At 37.8% G+C, this 23,016-nt stretch overlaps 1 protein-coding gene across 5 annotated transcripts; it reads right to left on the reverse strand.

Annotated features, from left to right (window-relative positions):
- Positions 1–991: 991 nt before the first annotated feature.
- On the reverse strand, positions 992–13,343 carry ZBED5 (zinc finger BED-type containing 5). Of its 5 annotated transcripts, none has more exons than XR_005080917.2 (3): positions 12,756–13,343; positions 11,053–11,167; positions 992–1,223 (listed from the first exon to the last, which is right to left on the reverse strand). XR_005080917.2 is itself a non-coding variant. In XM_037133817.2 (3 exons), exon 3 carries the CDS (start codon positions 9,736–9,738, stop codon positions 7,660–7,662), a length of 2,079 nt encoding a protein of 692 aa, XP_036989712.2. In that variant the 5' UTR covers positions 9,739–9,877; positions 11,053–11,116; positions 12,756–13,329; the 3' UTR covers positions 7,591–7,659. The 5 variants fall into 5 exon arrangements, 4 of the variants coding, with proteins under 4 accessions (XP_036989712.2, XP_036989711.2, XP_036989709.2 ...); XM_037133817.2 differs by lacking the exon at positions 992–1,223 and adding an exon at positions 7,591–9,877 and having other exon boundaries at positions 11,053–11,116; positions 12,756–13,329; XM_037133816.2 differs by lacking the exon at positions 992–1,223 and adding an exon at positions 7,591–9,872 and having other exon boundaries at positions 12,756–13,329.
- Positions 13,344–23,016: the final 9,673 nt, after the last annotated feature.

A 23,016-nucleotide genomic window follows, 5' to 3' on the forward strand; every position in this document is an offset into this window, starting at 1 on the left:
ATCACAAGGGTGACTACAGTAAAATACTTTGAGTGAGCCCATTCATGTAATGTTTTCTACAATATAGTTATAACTATCCTACTTTACTATACTTAACCTGTTAGTATGCCTAATTCATAAATTAAACTTAACCATAGACATGTATGTATAGGAAAACAGTATATATAGAATTCAGTGTACCATAGATATGTATGTATAGGAAAACTGTGTATATTAGCAGTTTCAGGCATCCACTGGAAGACTTAAAACATATGCACCTTGGGAAAGGGGGGAATACTGTATGTGTATTTAATAAAGGCTGTGACAGGTAGTTGAAAAGTGAAATGTTGTTAAAGTAGGTGTATTCTCTACTGCTTCTTGAAATAGGTGCTTGGTGGAAAAAATGGTGAATGAATGTTGCTGAGTGAACCTGGGAGCCTATTAAGAACCCTAAAAGCATTTGAGGCTTTGACCATATACCAGGATATTATACTTCTTATAAGAGATGATGTCTAACCTTTTTATTTATACATGTAGAACAGCAAACTAACATTTTGCATTTTAAAGGTACTTTTCTAAACCAGAAGTACCTCTTAAGTGTCAGGCAATAATTTTTCCATAACTGTAACATGATTATATAACCTACTGCCAAATTGCCCAACACCTATGAAGTGCTCTGGAAATGAACATCCAGTTCTTTTTAAGATATTGTTTTAGTAGCATGGTGAAAACCCTTGTAACAAAATCTTATTCTACCATTCTGAGCCAACCCAGTGTTGTAGCATTCAGACCTGAATTTCCCTTACATATTTTGGGCAGGGAGCTAGAGCTACTTCTTTTTTTTTTTTTAATTTTATTTAGTTACTTTTCAAGTACATTTTTTTTCTCTTCCCCCCCCGCCCGGTCTCCCCCCTCCCTCCCATTCCCCCCCCCCCCAGTCCTCATCTCTGTGTCTTTCATACTTGTTCCTCAAAATCCCTCCCCCCTTTTTCCCCTTAAGTTCCCTTCCCTCTCCCCTCTGGTCGCTGCCCACTTGTTCTCTATTTCAGCGTCTTTGTTTTTATTCTGTTTGCTTGTTTGTTTTATTCTTTAGCTTCCTGTCAAAGGTGAGATCATATGGTATTTGTCCTTCAATGCCTGGCCTATTTCACTCAGCATAATGCTTTCCAGTTCCATCCATGTTGTTGCAAAAGGTAGTAGTTCCTTCTTTTAGAGCTACTTCTTATATAAAGTCTTGAAATCATCTGGTGGAAGAAGTTGAAAAATTAAATAAAAAATGAAATTCCAACAGTGACATTTCCAAAGGATAAGTCTCTTTTACTCCTCTACCCATTAAGAATAAAGGAATTATCTTTCTTAAGGAACAGGTGAAATGTGGGGAAGAGTTATGGCAGCAAAAAGAACATTTTACAAGATGGTAGCAGCCAACTTGAAGAGTTACTAGACAAGACTTGGAAACATTCATCCCTTCACTCAACACAAACAGACTGAAAGCCAAATCTTGACATTTTATAGATCATAGGTGTTTGATTAATGCTACACATTTTGTTATGACAAAATTGCCATTAAATTTTGTTTGCTCCCAAATTCAGATGGTTGTCAAATCTGTGCCACAAAACAGTGCCACAGTTTAACACGGTGCTATAATGGGATGAAAACAGGTCCAATATATGTTCCCTGCTCTTAAGAATGTACATGGAGAATATTTCAACTAATATGTATATTTTTCAAAGTGAAGTCTCTAAAGTTCTGGGTCTCAGAAGTAATGAAGGTCCCAGTATCATCCAAACTTTAAGCTCTTCAAAATAAAGGGTCCTATGTGGGTGCATATTCTAACTGTATTAATGGATCTAAAATACCCTTATAATAGCTTTTCCCTCAATGCCCTCACACATTTACAAATGACCCTTGGAGTTGGTACCTTAACCTGCAACTCCTCCAGCTTGAGAACCACAATGGCTTCCCAATTGTAGGGGACGGGTTTGTCTTGACCTGGCAAATGTGACTCAGCTCTGTATGGAAAACCTACAGATGCGAAGTGGTGGGCAGGAGCCAGATCTTCAAACCAAGTTTTCCTGAGGGAATCAGGCCTAGAAAATACAGACTGTTATGGCTTGCTCTTGCTAAAACTCCCTCACCCTGATCTAAAGCAACAAATGTATATTGTTTATCCTCAAGGTAACTTTCAAAGCCTCTGTGAGCTCTCCCAAGGACAGAGCTAATGAACTCACTGCTATCCCCCTCTGCATGCTATTTTTATTTCCTTGATTGTACCTAGAATGTAGACAATAATGTTCTGTGTGATAGATAATAAATCTATAAGACCCCAGGAAAACAATAAAAGCTTGTCTAGGGAAGGGTCGTGGCACTCCCCCCTTGAGAGAGTAGTCGTGCCTGTTCCCTTTTTCCACACAGGGTTGTTGTTGCCTGTGCATTGATTCTCGTTTTCAACCACAACAGGAAGACTCTGCTGGACAGAGTCTGCAACACCAATGTACTCAAAATCCAAACTCCTTATATTAGCCTCTGATGCCCTATATAATCTGGTTCCTTCCTCTTTGACATCTACCATGATCATGGTACTCTATCCCAGACATATTAATCTTTCTATTCCTCAAACACCCTAAACTTGTTTGCCCTTGCCTTCTCTCCATCTGTAATACTTCCCCCATTCTTCATTTGACTGACTCCTTACCACTCAGGCTTCAGTTCTCATGTCACTTTCTTGAAAAGACCTTCTCAAATTAATTTGGTTGATGCTATTCATTACTCTCATATTAACCTCTTTTATTTTCTACATAGCAATTAACAGCTTGTCTTTCCCACTAGAATGTAAATTCTTTGAGTTATGACACCATTACTCCATTTCTTAGTATTGTTTATAGATTTAGTCTGAAATTGGTATTTCTTTCAGCACACCTACCAAATTTTAGGAAAAGTCAAAAGTAGGCATTTAGATCACCACCTTAAACCTAAGTCTCAGCTTGTTTGGGAAAAGGTTTATTTTGCTCAAAGGTATTTGTCAAGAAAGTCATGCTAAGTGCGATGTGAGATTTTGCCTTGTCAACACATAACTCTTCTGAGAGTTAAAATAATCCTTTAGGGAACTTGTTTACAACTTTGACAGAAAGCAACTTTTAAAATAGGGGACTACTCAAATTATTTCTATTTCTTCCACAAAGCATATGACTTAATAAACCTTTAAAAATTCCGTATTTACCAGGGTCTTTTATAAATTAAAGGAAAAATGAACAGATTTGTTCCCAAGGTTAATTTCTAATTTGAATTATATATCCAATTTATAACTAGTCCAGCATAGGAGATTAAGTAAAATCCATATATTACCCAGTTGTTCCACTAAGAGTAATAAATGGCATTTGATGAATGGCATTTGATCTGATATCAAAATATGTGCTGATTTAGCTTCTGGTCTATAAAATGTTACCAGTAGCAGAGTTTTAAATAGCACTATGGTAGAGGGCTGAATAACCAGAAATCAAATTTAGTTTGGGATGGCACTCATTTCTTCACTGCAGCTAATTTTACAATAAATTATAGTTTTATGTAGTTTTCCCTTCAGATTATACAGTATTAAATGATTGTGCCTATGGCAATAGGAAACCCAATATAAAATGTCTTAAGCATCAAGTTATTGGCCTAGGTAACAAAAAAATTAAAGGCGGAATATTGATCAAGCGTGGTTCAACCAGGGCTCTGGTTTCATTTCTCATTTTTTTTTGCTCTGTCCTCCTCTATACGTTGGCTTTATACCCATGCTGTAGCTAGAGTTGCAGTATTTCCAAGTCTCTCAAATATACAGTACATTTATCTCCTTCTTAAGAGTGGGGAAACAACTTTTCTCAGAGCCCCTTATAATACTGCCCTTGTTTTTCACGAGCCTGTATTAGGTCACATGCTACTCCTGTGGCTAGAGTAATACTTTGCCTTAATAGGTTTAGATCCAAGTTCCTGAACAATTTTTGTAAGGGCAATGGCATTACACTCTGTTTTTCAAATGGTGGTGGATCATAATCCAAGAATAGATCCTGAAATTAATCTTTGGATCATAATCATTTAAAAAAGTAAGTAGACTTGAGATTGTACTGCATATATAGGGGGTTAGTATTGCTTTATGAAATCTTGGTGTTCACGCACATACGGTACACACCTGTATTATAATGTAGTTTCTTATTGTGAATTGAAGTCGAGAAGAATTTGAAAGCTACTATTTTAAGACAAAATTAAGAAAGCTGGAATGGGGTTAGCTTTTGTTTAAGTACATAGATTATGCAGGGGAAGAAATGAGGGTATGGTATGGGAGAGAAAAGTTGTTGGGGATACAGTCAGCTATTGCCACTGCAGTCTATCTGACACTTTAGTTAATCCTTAATCTATACTGGATTTCAATATAATCATAACTGGACATATTTTAGTTTTCCTAATGTTTTCTAAATTTCAAAGTACATCTCCCTTTATTCTCCTTCCCACCCCATCATTTCCTTTCTGGAAAAGCACTTCATTCCTTCCATCCAACTAAGTATTCATGATGAGGCAATTTATACATCTTATAATTTGGTTGGTAGAAAGTATTATGGCAAGATTCATTAAAAAAACTTGGCTTCTAAGAAAAAAACATGTATTTCAAATAACTGAGCATATCTTACCAACATGCTAGCTTTTATTTAGGTTCAAATCTTTATCTTACTTGACAAGAACTTTAGGGCTCATTCTAATTCATCCCCTTTCATTTAATAAATGAAGAAACTAAGGTCTAGAGAGGATGAACTTATCTAAGTCAGTTAATTAGTTGCAGAACACAAGTCTCTTGATAGCTGCTTCAGAATTCTTTCCATTGTAATTAACAATGGAGTTTTAAGAACTTTAAAAGATGAAAGTAAATAAACATGCCAAGTTTCAGAGGCACCTAGCTTTACATAGTTAATGGCAGTTTTCAAGAATTATTTTGGGGAGAGGAAAATTGCATTTTTAAGGTAACAGGGAGGGCTTATTAAATACTTCCAGAGTATTTGAAAGGCAGTTACTGCCTTATCTATTTAAGTGAGGCTAAGGATTTTAAAGCTAATTTTCATAATGTTTGTTTGAACGGTATTTCACATTAATACTTTACCCTTTAAGGTAGGGAATTAAGTGAGCACTTTTTTTACTGGAAATTTGCTGTTCTGTAAATGATCCAAAAAAAGTTTTAGCTACAAGTTTATAATTTGTATAATTAAGTATGTATGGTAGTACTACAAGATTGACATAGGAAATAATCCTAAGAAGTCAAGACAATTTTAATTACTAGAAACACAGGGATTAAAGGTGGGAAAATCCTTTCGGGTTGGACACATTAGGGGAATTTTAGTTTCATGCACAGGCAGGAAGGGTAGTTGCCATGAGAATATTATTTAAAATATTATTATAAAACAGGTGAGAAGCTGGCATCAAGAACCAAGTTGGGTAGAGTTGGAGTTGAAGAGATCTAGTAACAAATGGACTTAGTCAATGGACTTGAGTTTAAATGTAGGAATCTAGAACCTTAGAGGAGGTTAGGGGAAAAAATTGTAAATAGAGCACAAAAGGTCTTACATCTTAAGAGGCTGACAGATAATCTAATCAAGGACTCAGGTTCAGCCATCTCATAAGGGGTCTAATTATCAGATTTGAAGTATCAGCCAGCTGTAGATATTATGGCATTATACATGATTCTCAAACTAGGGTAGATTTAATTCTGGGATGAGTTGATAAAAAGTATTGCAGGTATGAACTAGTACATTGAATTCTTTTTGGAAAATTAATTTTACTTGAGAGCAAATTAATCCCTATTTTTTACATATTTTATTTTAAAATAAGCACTCATACTTTGAGATAGCTAATTTTGTATGCATTTAGAGACATCCCCCACAACATACACACAGGATTTCAAATAAACACTTAGATTTTGGTAGGACATTTTAGGTAAACTTCCAAGTCACTATTTGATTCTATCAGAAAAATCTGAAAGGCAGTAACTATAAAAGGTTTTGTCTTTGGAAAAGATCCATTTTAGACTAAGTTCTGCCATTTGTTGTATGACCTTAGCCAAATTCAAAAATTACCCAATCCCTTAGGATTGATGTAGATTATAGATAACACACAAGCTTCTAGTAAGGTAACTGACAAATAAATATGTGCTTAATAATGTGACAAAGGGGAAAAAGCATGGGCTACAGATGCTTAATTACACTACCTCAGGTCCTTTCACCTGGAGAGCTGTTGTGTTTCCAGAGAATAAAAATTTAAGACTAGAAGTCTGAGTGTGGAATGAAGTTTAACTGGGTCATAGTTGAATATGGCAGGGAACTAACATATGTCACATATCAGTTGGTCCGAACGTTGTGGGTTGTTAAGCTGATTAACATTATGTCACATATCTATTTCTGATCACCCAGTTTTTAATACATTCTCATTTAATCTGAATAATAACCCTTCACAGAGGCATAATTATTTTACAAATGAGATAACTGAGATTCACGAAGGCTCCATTGCCCAATGTCAAATCATTGAGCAGTGGAGCAGGTACCTAAATTCTACGGCATTCTGCCTTAGTGAGAAGAGGTACTCCTACTCCCCCAAATGCAAGACAGGTTTGAGTAAGTGAGATTAAATAAATGGCTATCTGCAGTAGCTCTTGATTACCAATGAAATGGTGATCTGTGTTGGGTGATGTGATATGGGAAGAAGAGCTCACAGACAGGAATGTCAGAAAATTTTCATAGTATTCTAATGAATTGATAAGATGTTTTGAGGCCAATTATCTTCAAGTATAGTAAAATCTCATGGATTTTGACTACAGTGTATGAAATATTCAATAATGTATGTAGAAACTAAGAAACAAAGATATCTGAAAAAGTTCTTCATATTTCCTCTCTTCAGAGCTATGACATTCTTAGTGACCTCTGTAAACAGTCACAATAAATTCTAGGTAACAAAAATAACAGACAAAAATCAAAGGGTAGCATTCTGTAAACATGTAGAATATACACATATAATCCACCATGCCCTATTCCAAATTTTTTTTGTTCACCTTCAACATTTTTTCCTTTATTAAGCATCACACTTCACAGGGGCTTTTTTTGCCAATAATGGACACACAGAGGTGGATAAGACCCTTTAAGACCTCAGTCCAACTGGGAATCATGAGACAACCAAGCTGTCACAGTTAAGACAGGCACAAAAAAATAAAGCCAAAATAGAAAGATACAGAGAATAAAAATACTTATGATAAATCAAAGTGTTGAAAAGCAAACAAGAATTTAGTAATAGTTTTTTGAGACCTGAAAGCATAGAAGAGTGTGATGTTTAGGAAATGGCATGGAATTCCATTTGATTGCTAGGCTGCAGGGTAGGCATGGCTTAAAAGATTGGTAGGGATTAAATCCTAAAAAGAGGTACATTATGCTAAGGAATTGAGACTTTATCTTGTGAATCAAGATAAAGTTAAGACCATGGAACCCTTTGAAATTATAATGTGATGAAGAAATACCAATAATAATATGTTTACATTTTTGATTTAGTTCTTAAAATCTAATAGAAAAAAATTTAAATACTTTTATTTAAAATCCCAAAATGCCAGAGATAAAATCATCTTTTATTTTCATCTTATATTTGGTCATCACGAGACATGCAAAACCTTTAATTTTAATGAGAACAGTGTTTTTGTGTCTTTTTATCACATATCCGCTTAATATTAGGTGTAATGTTGCTAAGTCGGATCCGCATATGAGGTGCAGCATCAAGCCTTTTTCTGTATTTTGTTTTTGTTGCAGCATAATATGAAAATCCTGTTTCACACAGGTGCATTGTAGCAAAAGGAAGAAGTACACGAACTGCACGCCTTGCAATGCTTGGGTACTCTTGAATTAGGCTACTCCAAAAATCATTCAGGGAAAGTTCACTGAAATTTTGTTTCACTTGAGAATCAGATGTTAAATCAATCAGGCTCTCATAGTCCCGTGCCACTAATGAGGCTGGTTTAACAGTTACTGTAAATGGATTTCTAACCCAAGCATTATTGTCATTTGTTACAGGAAAATATTTCAACAGAGTAGAGCGCAAACCCCGTAGGTGTTGTACAATGGCACTACAAATATCTTTATCAACTGTAGAATTAATTTCAGTCAAAAAGTCACTAAGTGTAGGAAAACAATCAAAATTTTCTTCTTCTACAGATGAAGCCCAAAATGCCAATTTTCTTAACAATGATGACATTTTATCAAATACTGTAAACACTGTCACATTTTTTCCTTGCATTGACAGATTAACCTCATTTAATTTAGTAAAAATATCTGCAAGATATGCAAGTCTTAGCAGCCAAGATAAATTTGTTAAACAATCAGATAGTTGAAAAGCAGAATCCATGAAAACCAATAGTTCACGACGAAGCTCAAAAAGTCTTACCAGAACTTTACCTCGAGAAAGCCACCTCACCTCTGTATTTAGAAGAAGTGCTGTGTGCTGAGCGCCCATTTCTTCACATAAAATTTTTAGTAGTCTGGATTGATGTGGTCGAGCTTTAATGTAATTGATAATTTGCACTGCCTGATCTAACACATTTTTCAGAGATGTGGGCATTATTTTCACTGCTAGTGCATGTCTATATAATAGGCAGTGACTACTGGTACTTTCGGGAGCCACATACTTTATCAAGGTGACAGCCTCAGCAATTTTCCCGTCCATTGCCCTAGATGCATCACTACAAACATCAACACATTTTTCCCATTCAATTTCATGTTTCTGCATAAAACTGTTGATGCAGTTAAAAATTTCTTTACCAGTAGCATTACTTTGCAAAGATTCACATAAAAGTAGGTCTTCCTCGATAGACTTATTAAACCGATAACGAACAAACACAAGCAGCACAGCAAGTCCTGAAACATCAGCTGATTCATCTAGTTGCAGTGAAAACCCGTCACAAATTTTCAGTCTACAAACAAGCTCTTCTTCAATGTCAGCAGCTAGATCCTTAATTCGACGTGCAATGGTACTGTTTGATAGTTGCACTGCATCTATTTTTTTACTGTATTGTTCATCAAACATCCGCATCACGACATCCTTTGCACAAGGTTTGATAAGCAATTCTCCAACAGTATGAGCCTCTCCACTCAGGGCTATATGGTAACTTACATTATATGATGCCTCTGTAGCACTTTCATTATCTGTATTGACAATTTTAGGTGTTGGGGGTTTATTATTTTCAGGTGAATCAAGATGTTGCTTGAAAAAGCTTATGTCTTTGTCTTTATATGCAGCATGTTTAGTTTCCAAATGTCTTCGAAGTTTACTAGGGGCCAAAGAGCTATTTGACAAAATTTTTTTACATAACACACACTGAGCATGAGGAGCATCTCTATTTCCAAAGTAAGTAAATCCAAAAGACAAATAACTTTCATCATATTTTCTTCTTTTTGGTTTCTTACTAAATGTTATTTTGTTGGAACTGGATATAAATTGGACCCTGGAAAGCTCATCTTCTGATTTTTTAGAAACTGAAGGCTGCAACTGTTCATCTTCACTTTGTAATATTCCAACTTTTTGATCATTTGAATCAGACACAATTTGATAAAATGATTCTACTTCTTGTTTAAGACTTCCTTGTTTCGGCAATAGATCCACAGGCAATGTATTTGTGGTACAAAACATGGTTAGTTTAGAATAAACATCGAGTATCACAGATTTGTTGAAATTGTAAGACAGGATACATAGAAGATGAGCAATCATCAAAGAGATGATCTATAGCAACACATCAGTTAATTTGTAAATGCTGCCTATGCATCAATGCGCAGATGGAACATCACGTTCGTCTATCAGGTGATCTCTCATGCGATTTCCTGGTGCTCTCAGGTATGGCACACCTTTTCTTAAAGGTAGATTATCACATAAAAATGAAAGCTATAGAAATGAGTTTAGTAGTTTTAAACTTACAGTTAAGATAAACTATGAAAAAATCTATTGTTAGCATTGACCTTTTTTCTCAGAACACTAACTTAGAGAATATAAATATTCAATACAACACAATTTGGGAATCACTGGGTTAAGAAATAATGAAGTGTTGAGAAATGTGTTTTTAAGGGACCTTGAAGAGTATGTCCCATGGCAGGGACTGGCAACCTTCTTCTGTAAACAGCCATATGGTATATATTTTGACTTTATGAGCCATATGGTCTCCAGTGCAACTCCTCAATTCTGTAGTTGTGGCATGACAGCAGCCATAGACAATACGTAAAAGAATAGGGATAGCTGTTTCAATAAATCTCTATTTACAAAAACAGCATAGAGCATAATTTACCAATCCCTTCTCATGGTATCTTGGAATCTCGTTTAACTTCTGATGCCTACTGCCATTAGATACATTCCTTGCTGATACTATTATATATCTGAAGGCTCCTTTCAGGGCTAGCAATGAGCTATTTTAAAACACACAAGCAGCCCTGGCTGGGTGGCTCAGTTGGTTGGAGCATCCTCCCATTCATCAAAAGGTAGTGGGTTCAGTTAACTGATTGATGTTCCCCCTCCACACTCCTATCCTCTTTGCCTAAATCAATAAACATACCCTTGGGTGAGGATTAAAAAGAAAAAAACAGTTCAAGTTTTGCAAGACAAAGAATTCTGTTGTGTTCTAAATAAACTGTTGACCAAAAGCTACCTACTATTTCTTTGAACTTAAAATTACATAAATACTTATATTATCCAAATTAAGACTCATTCAAAGTAATGTATATCTTACTGATTACTCCGCATCCCATGATACTATAGATGAAAACTTAAGACCTAAAGAAAACATAAACTCTAATTTTAATAGGTTTATTCCTTATATAATATTTTAAAAAGCATAAATGAAAAGTAACACAAATGTTAGGACCTCTAAAGAACACTAGCTTTGTAAGTTAAGAAATAGGAACTTAGTGTCCAACCAAATACAGCTACTTTTAATTTAAACTTTATGATTTGGCTACAGAATCATCTTTGTATTCTCACCTTAAATCCTGAATTAAAATGGTTTTCTTATTGATAGCTAGAGGGTAAGTAAGATACCTGAAATGAGGAGTACTCCCTTCTGGAATCACCCTCTCCACCTTGGCATCTTGAAATGAAGACTCTTCAAAAGAATAAAATTAAGGGATGGGGTGGAAGGAAAGTAACCAATAGCCTAGAATGAGAAAAATTAAAATTAGACACTGCAAAAGCAGCACTAATTACATAACTCCGAACTGACCATCCATTACAATTTTTAGATCCAGGCAGTGCAAATGATTCATCACCGCAATCCTGATCTTAAACTGAAACAGAAGATGCCTAACAATACTTAGTAAACATGTTAATATTTTGTCCTGTTTAATACCCTGGTCATTTCATTGTTTTGAGATGCTCCCCTACCCACTGACTTCATAGAAATAAATTTAAAACTTTTGAAAACTAAACCTAAATTTTGAAAGTACAGCTACTCCTTAGTTGTCTCAAACTATTCTTTGAAAGTAACCTAAAATGGAAGCACTCTATACATGGAAGTGTTACATGACATATGCTTTTTGCTGTTTCTGTCCCCTCAATAACCAACCTCCAAGGTTAGTAATGTTTACTGAGTGATGACTTTTTATAATGTGCCAGTAACTGCTAAATCTCTCATATAGATTGGCTCATTTAATCCTCAAAACAAACCTGAGAGTTGGGGACTATCAATAACTTTTGAGATGAACAAATCAGATGTTAAGTCACAGTACTACATTAACATACCTTTTAAGTGAGAAACTGAGAATAGAACCCAAAAAGTTCGATTGCTGAGTCCACCCACCTAGCCATTACTTTTGTGTACCTGAATAGTCTCCATTTCCCAAGCACTAAAATACCTGGTACCAGGAGTTGGAAGGTGCAGAGAGAATTGGATTACAATGGGTTACAACAGTCAGAAAGCCTAGTATCTCAATCTGGCAGCTTCCTATAGTCCCTATTTGGATTTAGCAACAGAGAACTTCGTGGGGCTGCAGGAGGATTTAAAACTGATCCCTCTCTTCCGCTGCCAGAGGATACTGGGAGTAGGAAGCCTATTTTCAGGCCTTAACCCCACCTCTTTAGAGATGCTACCCTGAATCTCGTAAGGACAAAGAGTCTGGTCTCCCTTGAGAACAAAGTTTCTATGCTACTCTCAGTAAAGGTAGGGCACCGGGGGTAGGGGTGGGAGCACATCCTTCACTTTTTATCCGGTTAAATGAAAAGGTGGCACAATCCCTTCACACCCCCCCCCCCTCAGGCGGTTCCACCTTTGAATACTCTGAGGAGCAGGGGGGGTGGGTTGGAGTGCAGTCCATTCTGAAAGCCTAAGTAGGAGGTGCGTATGAATTTCCCTTCCAGCACCTATTTAGGTGCTTTTAGCAGTGGTCACCGTCATGTGTGGCCCGGGGCAGCCGTCCCTCAACTCCTCCTTGTCACTGTTGCGTGAAGCTCCTAGACCTGCACAACTGTGTTCGCTTCCTGTCGGAGCCCACCCTCGCCTACACAACTCTTCCCTCACGTCCCCGGACGGCCGCCTCGGCTAACAGCCACATGAACACGTCTCATCACCTAACACTATCTTTCCACTGCATCTCCATCGATGATGGAGAGAACGGTCTACGCTGCGGCTGGGCTGCAGAGCAGCGCCGCGGTCCCCAGCTGAGCCTGCGGCCGCCATTTTACACAGCTCCAGGCAGCGGCCATTTCAGAGCGCACCATTTAGCCGCCGTGGCGGCTCTGGTCCTCACCTTCACCGAGGCCTGAACAGGGTCAAGAGCCAGTCGTCGCGGACTGGGGTGAGGCGGGAGGAGCGGGGCAATGAAAAATAAAACAAGAAAGAAGCATTCGGGGACAAGGTGATGCTCTCAGTTCAGGGATATCGCCTATGCCACCTCCACAGAGATCCGATTCGCGGCTGGCACGGTCGCTCTTCTGAAGATAAATTTAGCACCCTGGAGCACCCGAAATTACAGTCTCGGCGAGCGACTCCCCCGATGCCCAATCAGCGCCAGAGTTGCTCTCCAACACCAATCCACGCTGAGCGGTGGGGCGGGACCAAAGGAAAGGACCAAGCACGGTTGAGGCGTCGCCTAGCCGCAGCCGCGGCGCTGAGTTTGTTCGAGCTGTGAATCGAGGTGCTGTCAGACGTGAAGCGATTGTTTTCAAACTTCCCTGGGTCCAAGTCAGCCCGGACCCTTTTTCAGATCGCAGCTGCCTGGGTGTAACCACACAGAATCTGTGATCCTGTAGGGCCCGACTGGACTCAAGAAATCTGCATGCTCTTAGACTCTGGCGTCCTCCGGGGCCGCGATGACTTGTGTGGGTTCGCAGTGCTACGAAGTCGTACACAGAGGATCGGAGCGCAGCTGGGGCTATCACGACCTCTTTGTTCTCCCAGCCCCACCCCTGGTCCAAGTTACGCGACCGCCTTCTCTTTTCCTGGTTTTCCCACTGGAATCTGGGCAGAAAACGCCCCCTCCCTTCTCCGCCCCTCCCCGACGCTGGCGAGGCAGGAGCCCTAGCAGGCCCAGCGGAGAGCTGAGCCGGACGCTCTTCGGGGTACTCCTCCCGCCAGAACTCTTGGATGGTGACTCCAAATAGGGTTGTAGAGGCTCCATGTAGGAGTAGGTAGGGATAGCATTAAAGGGTATCCCTTGATCTGACTTGGCGCCTCTTACAAGTGGTACCCCTCGCCGAAGGAACGTACGCCCAGCGGTTTACACCCACCGACCAGTCCTTAGTTTGCTAGGTGCAGTATTCTGGTGTTTTAAACCGTAGTCCTATTCCCTCTCCTTTTTTGAAAACAGCAAAAGCTTGTGAATTGGGTTTTTTTATTTTGTGTGAGATCCTTTGAGGAGACCTGGAGTCGTTTTTTCCACACTGGCACTTTGAAATATTTACACTTCTTGGAGGGAATTTTTAAGTACCTTCTCTTAAACAGTAGGCCCCATTGTTTGCAATATTTTAGCTCTTCCAGGTTCTGTAGAAATAGCTAAATAGAAATTGGATCATGTTTTCAGGCACCACACCAATGACAAAAAGCACCCAACTTGCGGTCAAAAGGCAGGACAGCTTTTGTTTTCCTTAAATATGCTTCTTTGATATGTGACTAGATTTCTTAACCACTGAAAAAAGTTTAAACCTTAATTTAACAGAAGTTTTAGGACTGCTGCATAGATGATTTCCTGGGACTGATAATAGAAGCCAACATTTGGTCCAAAAAATGTTAAGGCCATCTCAACATCTTCAGATCTTTGCCCTATGTTCTTCATTATTATTTTAAAATTATTCCTACTAAGTCAGTTTTATTTAAACTTTAACCACAAAGGTGGAAATTACTTTGCGGAAGGGATGAAGAACAAAGAATTTCATTTTCTAATTGCAGGAGCTCTCTAGCTTCAAAATAATGTTGGAATAATATCCCATATTTTCATATGTTTTATATTTCAGAAAAACCTTTTACATATATGTTCCAAATTTAATTTTCACACATGCTGTTTATATCTTCATGAACTGGGAACATCCAAAATATTTAACTGATAAGTTCAACTGATGTCAAGTCTAGAATTTAAACTAGGTCCTAAAATCTGAAGTCTGTTGAGGGGCTTTAAATGTAGGAACTTTTTCTTAATTGATGTCAATAAATTTTCATTTACTTAGGGGCTAGTGATGTTGAACATCTTTGCATGTGCTTATTTGTTATCTGTATCTCCTCATTGATGAAATGTCTTTGTTCATTTTCTAATTTTTCTTTTATTATTATTTATTAATTATTGTATTATTTTCTTGACTTTTTAAAAATTACTTTATTGTTGTTCAATTACACTTGTCTGCATTTTCTCCCCACCATTTCCCCCAACCCCAGCTAAACCCACTTCCCTCCCTTGCTTCTACCCTCCCCCTTGGTTTTGTCCATGTGTCCTTTGTAGTACACCCTTCAGGGTTCCCAAAAAGCCTTCTCCCCACTGTCCCTGACCCCCCTCTGGCTATTGTTAGATCGTTCTTAATTTCAATGTCTCTGGTTATGTTTTGTTTGCTTTTTCCTTTTGTTGATTATGTTCCAGTTAAAGGTGAGATCATATGGTATTTGTCCCTCACTACCTGGCTTATTTCACATAGCATAATGCTCTCCAGTTCTATCCATGCTGTTGCAAAGGGTAGGAGCTCCTTCTACTTTCTGCTGCGTAGAATTTCACTGTGTAAATGTGCCATAGTTTTTTGACCCAGTCATTTACTGATAGGCACTTAGGTTGCTTCTAGCACTTGGCTATTGTAAATTGTGATGCTATGAACATTGGGGTGCATAGGTTCCTTTGGATTGGTGTTTCAGGGCTCTTAGGGTATAATCCCGGCAGTGGAATTGCTGGGTCAAAAGGCAGTTTCATTTTTAGTTTTCAGAAGAAATTCCAAACTGTTTTCCACAGTGTCTGCACCAGTCTGCATTCCCAACAGTGCACTAGGGTTCCCTTTTTTCCACATCTTCTCCAACACTTGTTTGTTTATTTGTTTATGATGGCCATTCTGATTGGTGAGAGGTGGTGTCTCGTTGTGTTTTTAATTTGCATCTCTCTGATGGCTAGTGATGCTGAGCACCCTTTCATATGTCTCTGGGCCTCCTGTATATCCTCATTGGAGAAATGTCTGTTCAAACCTTTTGCCCATTTTTTAATTGGGTTCTTCGTCTTCCTGGAGTGGAGTTGTATGAGTTCTTTATATATTTTGGAAATCAAATCCTGTCCAAAGTATCATCGGAAAATAAGTTTTCCCGTATAGTTGGTTCTCTTTTCATTTTAATGCTGTTTTCTTTAGCCATGCAGAAGCTTTTTAATTTGATGAGGTCCCATTTGTTTATTCTTTCCTTTATGTCCCTCACTTTAGGGGAAATATCAGTGAAGATGTTGCTGCATGGAATGTCTGAGATTTTCCTGCGTATGTTTTCCTCTAGGACTTTTATGGTGTCATGACTTATATTTAAATCTTTTATCCACCTTGAATTTATTTTTGTGTATGGTGTAAGTTGGTGATCGAGTTTCATTTTTTTTGCATGTAGCTGTCCAGATCTCCCAACACTATTTGTTGAAGAGGCTATTTTTACTCCATTTTATGTTTCTTACCCCTTTGTCAAATATTAATTGACCATAGAGACTTGGGTTTATTTCTGGGCTCTCTGTTCTGTTCTATTGGTCTGTGTGTCTCTTTTCAGGTTGTTTTGATTATAGTGGCCTTGTAATAGAGTTTGATATCAGGTATTGTGATCCCTCCTACTTTGTTCTTCTTTCTCAAAATTGCTGCAGTATTCGGGGCTGTTAATGGTTCCACATAAATTTTTGAAATGTTTGTTCTATATCTGTGAAATATGTCATTGGTACTTTAATAGGTATTGCAGTGAATCTATAAATTGCTTTGGGTGGTATGGCCATTTTGATGATGTTAATTATTCCAATCCATGAGCATGGTACATGCTTCCATTTGTTTGTGTCTTCCTTAATTTCTTTCTTTAGTGTTGTATAGTTTTCTGAGTACAGGTCTTTTACCTTCTTGGTTAGGTTTATTCCTAGGTAGTTTATTTTCTTGTTGCTATATCAAATGGGATTTTTTTCTGATTTCTGTTTCTGATATTTCATTGTTGGTGTACAAAAATGCTTTTGAGTATTGACTTTGCATCCCACTGTTTTGCCAAATCCATTTATTAGCTTGAATATTTTTTTGGTGGAGTCTATAGGATTTTCTATGTACTTTATCATGGCATCTGCAAACAATGACAATTTTACTTCCTCCTTTCCAGTTTGAATGCCTTTTATTTTTCTTTCTGGTTTGATTGCTGTGCCTAGGACTTCCAGTATTATGTTGAATAGAAGTGGTGAAAGTGGGCATCCTTGTCTTATTCCTAGTCTTAGTGGGAAAGCTCTAAGTTTTTGGCCATTGGGTATGATGTTGGCTGTAGATGTCTCATATATGGCCTTTATTATGTTGAGAAGTTCTCCTTGTATTCCCACTTTGCTAAATGTTTTTTATCATAAATGGGTGCTATATACTATCAAATGCTTTTTGACATCTATTAATATGATCATGTGATTTTTCTCTTTCATTTTGTTTTTGTGGTGTATTATGTTTATTGATTTGCAAATATTGTACCATCCTTGCATTCTTGGGATGAATCCCACTCGATCATGGTGTATGATCTTTTTAATGGATTGCTGGACGTGGTTTGTCAATATTTTGTTGAGGATTTTAGTATCTATGTTCATCAGTTATATTGGCCTGAAGTTTTCTTTCTTTGTTGTGTCTCTATCTTGTTTTGGAATTAGGATGATGCTGGCTTCATAAAAAGAGTTTGGGAGTCTTCCATCTTCTTGAATTTTTGAAATAATCTGTGGAGGATGGGGGTTAGCTCTCCCTTAAATGTTTTGTAAAATTCTTCTGTGAAACCATCTGGTCCTGGGCTTTTGTGTGTTGGAAGCTTTTTGATTACTGTTTCAATTTCATCAGCTGTTATTGGTCTGTTAAGGTTTTCTGCTTCTTCTTCATTGAGTTTTGGAAGATTATATTTTTCTATAAATTTGCCCATTTTACCTAGGTTTTCAAATTTCTTTGCATATAGTTTTTTGTAGTAATTTCTTACAATCCTTTCTATGTCTGTGGTATCAGTTGTAATCTCTCCTCTTTCATTTCTGATTGTGTTTATTTTGGTCCTCTCTTTTTTTTTCTCGAGCCTGCTTAAAGATTTGTTGATTTTGTTTATCTTTTCAAAGAACCAGCTCCTGAATTTATTGATCCTTAGAATTGTGCTTTTAGTCTCTATGTGATTTAATTCTGTTCTGATCTTGGTTATTTCCTTTTTTCTATTTGCTGTCTCTGTTGTTGTTTCTGGAGTTCTTGTAGGCGTAGGGTTAGGATGTTTATTTGAAATATTTCTATCTTTTTTAGGTAGGCCTGTGTCACTAAGAACTTTCCTCTCAGTATTGCCTTTGCTGTGTCCCATAATTTTTGTATTGTTGTGAGTTAATTTTCATTTGTTTCCAGAAACTTGATTTCTTACCTAATCTCATTCTTGACCCATCCATTGTTTAATAGCATGCTATTCAATCTCCATGAGTTTGAGTGTTTTGGGTTTTTTTCCCTTGAGGTTGGTTTCTAGTTTCAGTCCCTTGTGGTTGGAGAAAATGCTTGATATGATTTCAATTTTCTTGAATTAGTTGAGGCTTGTTTTGTGTCCTATAATGTGGTCTATCTTTGAAAATGTTCTATGTGCATTTGAAAAGAATGTGTATTTTGCTTCTTTGGGATGAAGGGCTCTCTATATATATCAGTTAAGTCCATTTCATTTAGGGCGTTGTTCAATGCCACAATATCTTTGTTGCTATTTTGTTTGGCAGATCTGTTCATTTTTGACAGTGGGGTGTTAACATCCCTAGTATAATTGTGTTGCTGTCAAAAACTTTCTTAAAGTCCTTCAAGGTTTTCTTTTTGTATTTGAGTGCTCCTATGTTGGGTGCATACAATGTTTATGTCTTGATGGATTCTTTCCTTGAATATTATGAAGTAACCTTCTGGGTGTCTTTTTTTTTAAAGATTTTATTTATTTATCTTCAGAGGGGAAGGGAAGGAGAGAAATATCAGTGTATGGTTGCCTTTCATGCATCCCCTGCTGGGAACTGGCCTGCAACCCAGGCATGTGCCTTGACTGGGAATCGAACCATGAGCCTTTGGTTTGCAGGCCCGCACTCAATCCACTGAACTACACCAGCCAGGCCTGGGTGTCTTTTTATGGCTCTTTCTTTGAAGTCTGTTTTGTCTGATATGAGTATTGCTACCCTGGCTTTTTTTCTTCTGTCCATTTGCTTGGAATATTTGTTTCCAGCCCTTCACTTTTAGTCTGTGTAGGTCTTTTGTTCTGAGGTGGGTCTCTTGTAGGCAGCATATATGTGGGTCATGTTTTCCTATTCATTCAGCTATTCTGTGTCCTTTGGTTGGGGCATTTAATCCATTTACGTTTAAGGTTATTATTGATAGGTACTTATTCATTGCCATTATTTCTACCTGTGTTCCTTTCTCTTTCACTGTTTTTCTTCCTGTTTTCTTAAAGCAAACACTTTAGCATATCTTGCAGAGCTGGTTTGGAGGAGGTACATTCTTTGAGGCTTCTTTTGTCTGGGAAGCTTCTTATTTGGCCTTCCATTTTAATTGAGAGCCTTGCTAGATAAAGTAGTGTTGGTTACAGGACTCCTGGTTCTCATTACTTAAAATATTTCTTGCCATTTCCTTCTGGCTTGGAGCATTTCCATTGAGAAGTCAGTTGCTAGTCTTATTGGTGCTCCCTTGTATGTTAGTTTCTGTTTTTCCCTTGCTGCCTTTAAGATTCTCTCTTTATCTTAGAATTTTGCCATTTTAATTATGATGTGTCTTTAAGTGGGCCTCTTTGGGTTCCTCTTGATTGTGACTCTCTCTGTTTCCTGGATTTGTGTGACTTTTTCTCTCATCAAATTAAGGGATTTTTCCATCATTACTTTTTAAATAAATTTTCTATCCCTTGCTCCTTTTCTTCTGGTATCCCTGTTATATGGATATTATTACGTTTCATGTTTTCCTGCATTTTCCTTAACCCCTATTTGTTCTTTCTGAGCCTCTTTTCCTTTTCTTTCTCATTCTGCGTGTTTTTTTCTATCTTGTCTTCCAGCTTGCTGATCTGACTTCTGCTTCATCAAGCCTGCTTTTGATTCCTTCTACTGTGTTCTTCAGTTCAGAAATTGTATTCTTCATTTCCTCTTGGCCCTGTGGATAGTTTCTATTTCCTGTTTCATGTTGATATAGTTTGCAGTGAGTTCATTTTAGTTTCCCTACAGTTTTTGGTAATTCTCTGTGAGCTCACTGAGCTTCCTTATAACCATTGCTTGAACTCAATATCTGATAGTTGACTTGCCTTTATTTCATTTAGCATTCTTTCTTAGGCTTCCTCCTTTCCTTTCATTTGGGGATTGTCTTCCCATTGTTTGCGAGACTCTTCTTGTTAGCCTCTGCTTTTGAAGTTGATCTGTTCTGACTCCTTTGGTTTGTGGTGTGAAATTCTATGGTAGAAGACCTGTGAGATTCAGTGGTGCAGTCTCCTTGATTTCCTGAGCTCACTGATCTTGGGTTCTCGTTTATGTTAACTTTGTGTTTGTTTTTGTGTTTTGATTGTTGTTCGGTCTTTCTTTGGTGTGTCCTTCCCTCCGGCTGGTTAACTGAGGGTCACTCCATCCACCATGTCTTGTATTCTCTTGTGTGGGTGTGGACAGGTTGTGTTGAAGCTTATTCTTCTGTGTTTACAAGGTTTTGAGGATTTTTTTTCTTGCTCTTGTTCAATTGTTTGTTCTGAGTAATCTCTCCACCATTTAGTTGTATTTCCAGATAGGTCCTGGGTTGAGTTAGTGTGGCTTCCACTCCCTCCTTCACCTTCTTCTGTTGTTATCTGTTGGTGGTTCCTTTGTTGGTGGGTTTCCTCTTCTAGCAGTTATCCTGGTGTTCACAGCTTCCACCTACTCATTTGATTTTTCAATGTCCTCTACAGTTTTTGGTCTCCAATCTTCATATATGCTGGGATACTGTTGGCTGTTTGCTCTTTTCCTTAGAAGATTGGCCAGGTGTTTCATCAGTGTGTAGGGGGAAGTGGACTCTACTCCCACCTATCTCGCCACCATCATCCTCTAATGTTTTTTAACTGTTGAGTTTTGAAATTTCTTTATATATTCTTCTTTATATATGGTAGATGATAGTCCTTTGTTTAATGTGGTTTGCAAATATTCTTCCCATTTTGTAGCTTGTCTTTCCATCCTCTCCACATGGTTTTTCTCAGGGCAAACCTTTAATTTTGATGAAATTTATTTTCACAAATTGCCCTTTTATGTATCATACTTTTGTGATGTTAAGGATCTCTCTGTTTATTTCTGAATCCTGAAGATTTTCTCAGGATCCAGAGATCCTGAGATTTTTTTGTAAAATGTTTATACTTTTACATTTTGTATCTAAGCTTATTATTTATTTTGAATTAATTTTCTCATAAGGTGTGACTTAGGTCAAGATTGTACTCTCTTTCCATCCAATTATGTCCAGTTGCTCTACCACCATTTGCTAAAAAAGAGATCTTTGAATTGCTTTTGATCTTTTATCAAAAATCATTAGGGTATATTTGCTGTGGGTCTATTCCTGGGTTCTCTATTTAATATCATTGAACCCTGTGTCTGTCCCTCTACCAATACTATATAGTATGGATTGCTAAAATTGGGTGGACTGATTTTCCCCATTCTGTCCTTTTTCAAAATGGTTTTTGGCTTTTTGCCCTTCTATATAAATTTTAGAATAGTTTTGTGTATTTTGTAAAAATCTTATTGGAATTTTGATAGGAATGGCATTAAAACTGTGTATAAATTTAGGGAGAATTGACATCTTTACTGTGGTGAGTCTTCCAGTTGATGAATAGTCGTGACTCTCCATTTATTTAGATCCTCTTTGACTTATTGCACTAGCATTTTGTAGTTTTCAGCATATACATACTGTGAATGTTTTGTTAGATTTGCACCTAAAAAATTCATTTTTTGAACAATTGTAAATTATGCTATGTTTTTAATTTCAGTGTCCATGTATTTATTACTGTTGTGGACCACTCTTCCTGGTTTCAGGAATTGCAACTCTACCCCCTGTGGCTAAGGATGAGTCAGTGACCTCTGGAATGTGAACCATAGGAGACAAAGCTTGTCTCTGGTAGCAAAGGCTGCCTCAGTTTCCTCTCCCTGTCCCCAAAGCCCTCAATGATGGGTAAGACCCCTCACAGTGGGGGCAACCTAAGCCAGACTTGATCATGTGGGAGGCCATCATGGAAGGGAACCTTTGTCTGCAACAAAGAGGGAGCACTGGACTCTTGCCACTCAGCTTTGACAAAGCCCGAGTCCCCGTGTACTCTGGGAGAAGTGCTTCCTGGCTCTAATCCCCTTAAGTCTGAATACCTGATGGGGAGGGGTGCAGCTCCTTGCCTTGCTAGAGCGTGTTGGGGGTGGAGGGGACCTGGCATCATAAAGAATTCCTGAAAAACCTGTGAAATCTGCTCTGCTAAAAGTGCTTTCATTCATATGTTAATGATTTGAGCAGGGAACTCTAAATGTTCTCTTCCTGACAGACTCTGACTCAGACTATCTACTGTTTGATCCTTGCCTCCCTGTATTCCTGTGTATTACAACCCAATAAAAGCCTCTGGAGGAAGGGGCTCACTGCCTTTTTTCCTCAGAGAAACTGGCCGCTCCTGGCCTTTGTTTCCCCTGAGAAACTGGCCACCTCTCCTCTTCAAGCAGATCACATTTTGTCTTGTTTACTTTCATCCATGGCGGTCGGGGGTGGGGGATGTGCAGGAAAAGTCACCCCCAAACATTGCTAGTATAAAAAGAGATAAAATGTATATACCTCAAAGTGCAGTAATTTATTTTCTTTTTTAAGTGAGAAAGAATTTTTTATTTAAAGGCAAAACATATAACATATAATATGTATTGTTATATGGTATATAAAATATATTTTTAGTGTGTTGCAGAATTTTAGTCATTAGTTTATGTGTACCATTAGATGAAAAAGATTGAAATTGCTGTTCTACTTGATTAAAAAAATAATTTATTCATTTTTAGAGATTGGGGAAGGGAGGGAAAAAGAGAGGAAAAAAAATTTGATGTGCAAGAGAAAGATCAATTGGTTGCCTCTTGTACATCCCCATCTGGGAACCTGGCTCACAACCCAGGCATGTGCCCTGACTGGGAATCAAACCAGTGATCTTTCTCTTTGCAGGCCAACACTCAGTCCACTGAGCCACATCAGCCAGAGTGAAACACCCATCAGTTGCCTTTTGCATGTGCCCCATCTGGAGACTTAACTGCAACCTAGGCTTGTGCCCTGACCAGGAATTTAACCTGTAACCTTACGATTGACTGGATGATGCCCAACCAGCTGAGCCACACTGACTAAGCCTTGATTTTCAAATATTAAACTAATCTT

Source organism: Artibeus jamaicensis, unplaced genomic scaffold (genome assembly GCF_021234435.1).
Source record: "Artibeus jamaicensis isolate MK-2021 breed Jamaican fruit bat unplaced genomic scaffold, CSHL_Jam_final contig_797, whole genome shotgun sequence".
NCBI lineage: Eukaryota > Metazoa > Chordata > Mammalia > Chiroptera > Phyllostomidae > Artibeus > Artibeus jamaicensis.

Bases quoted from the DNA above. Each gene is read 5' to 3' on its own strand.
- ZBED5 (XM_037133817.2), bottom strand. From the start codon at position 9,738: ATGATTGCTCATCTTCTATGTATCCTGTCTTACAATTTCAACAAATCT.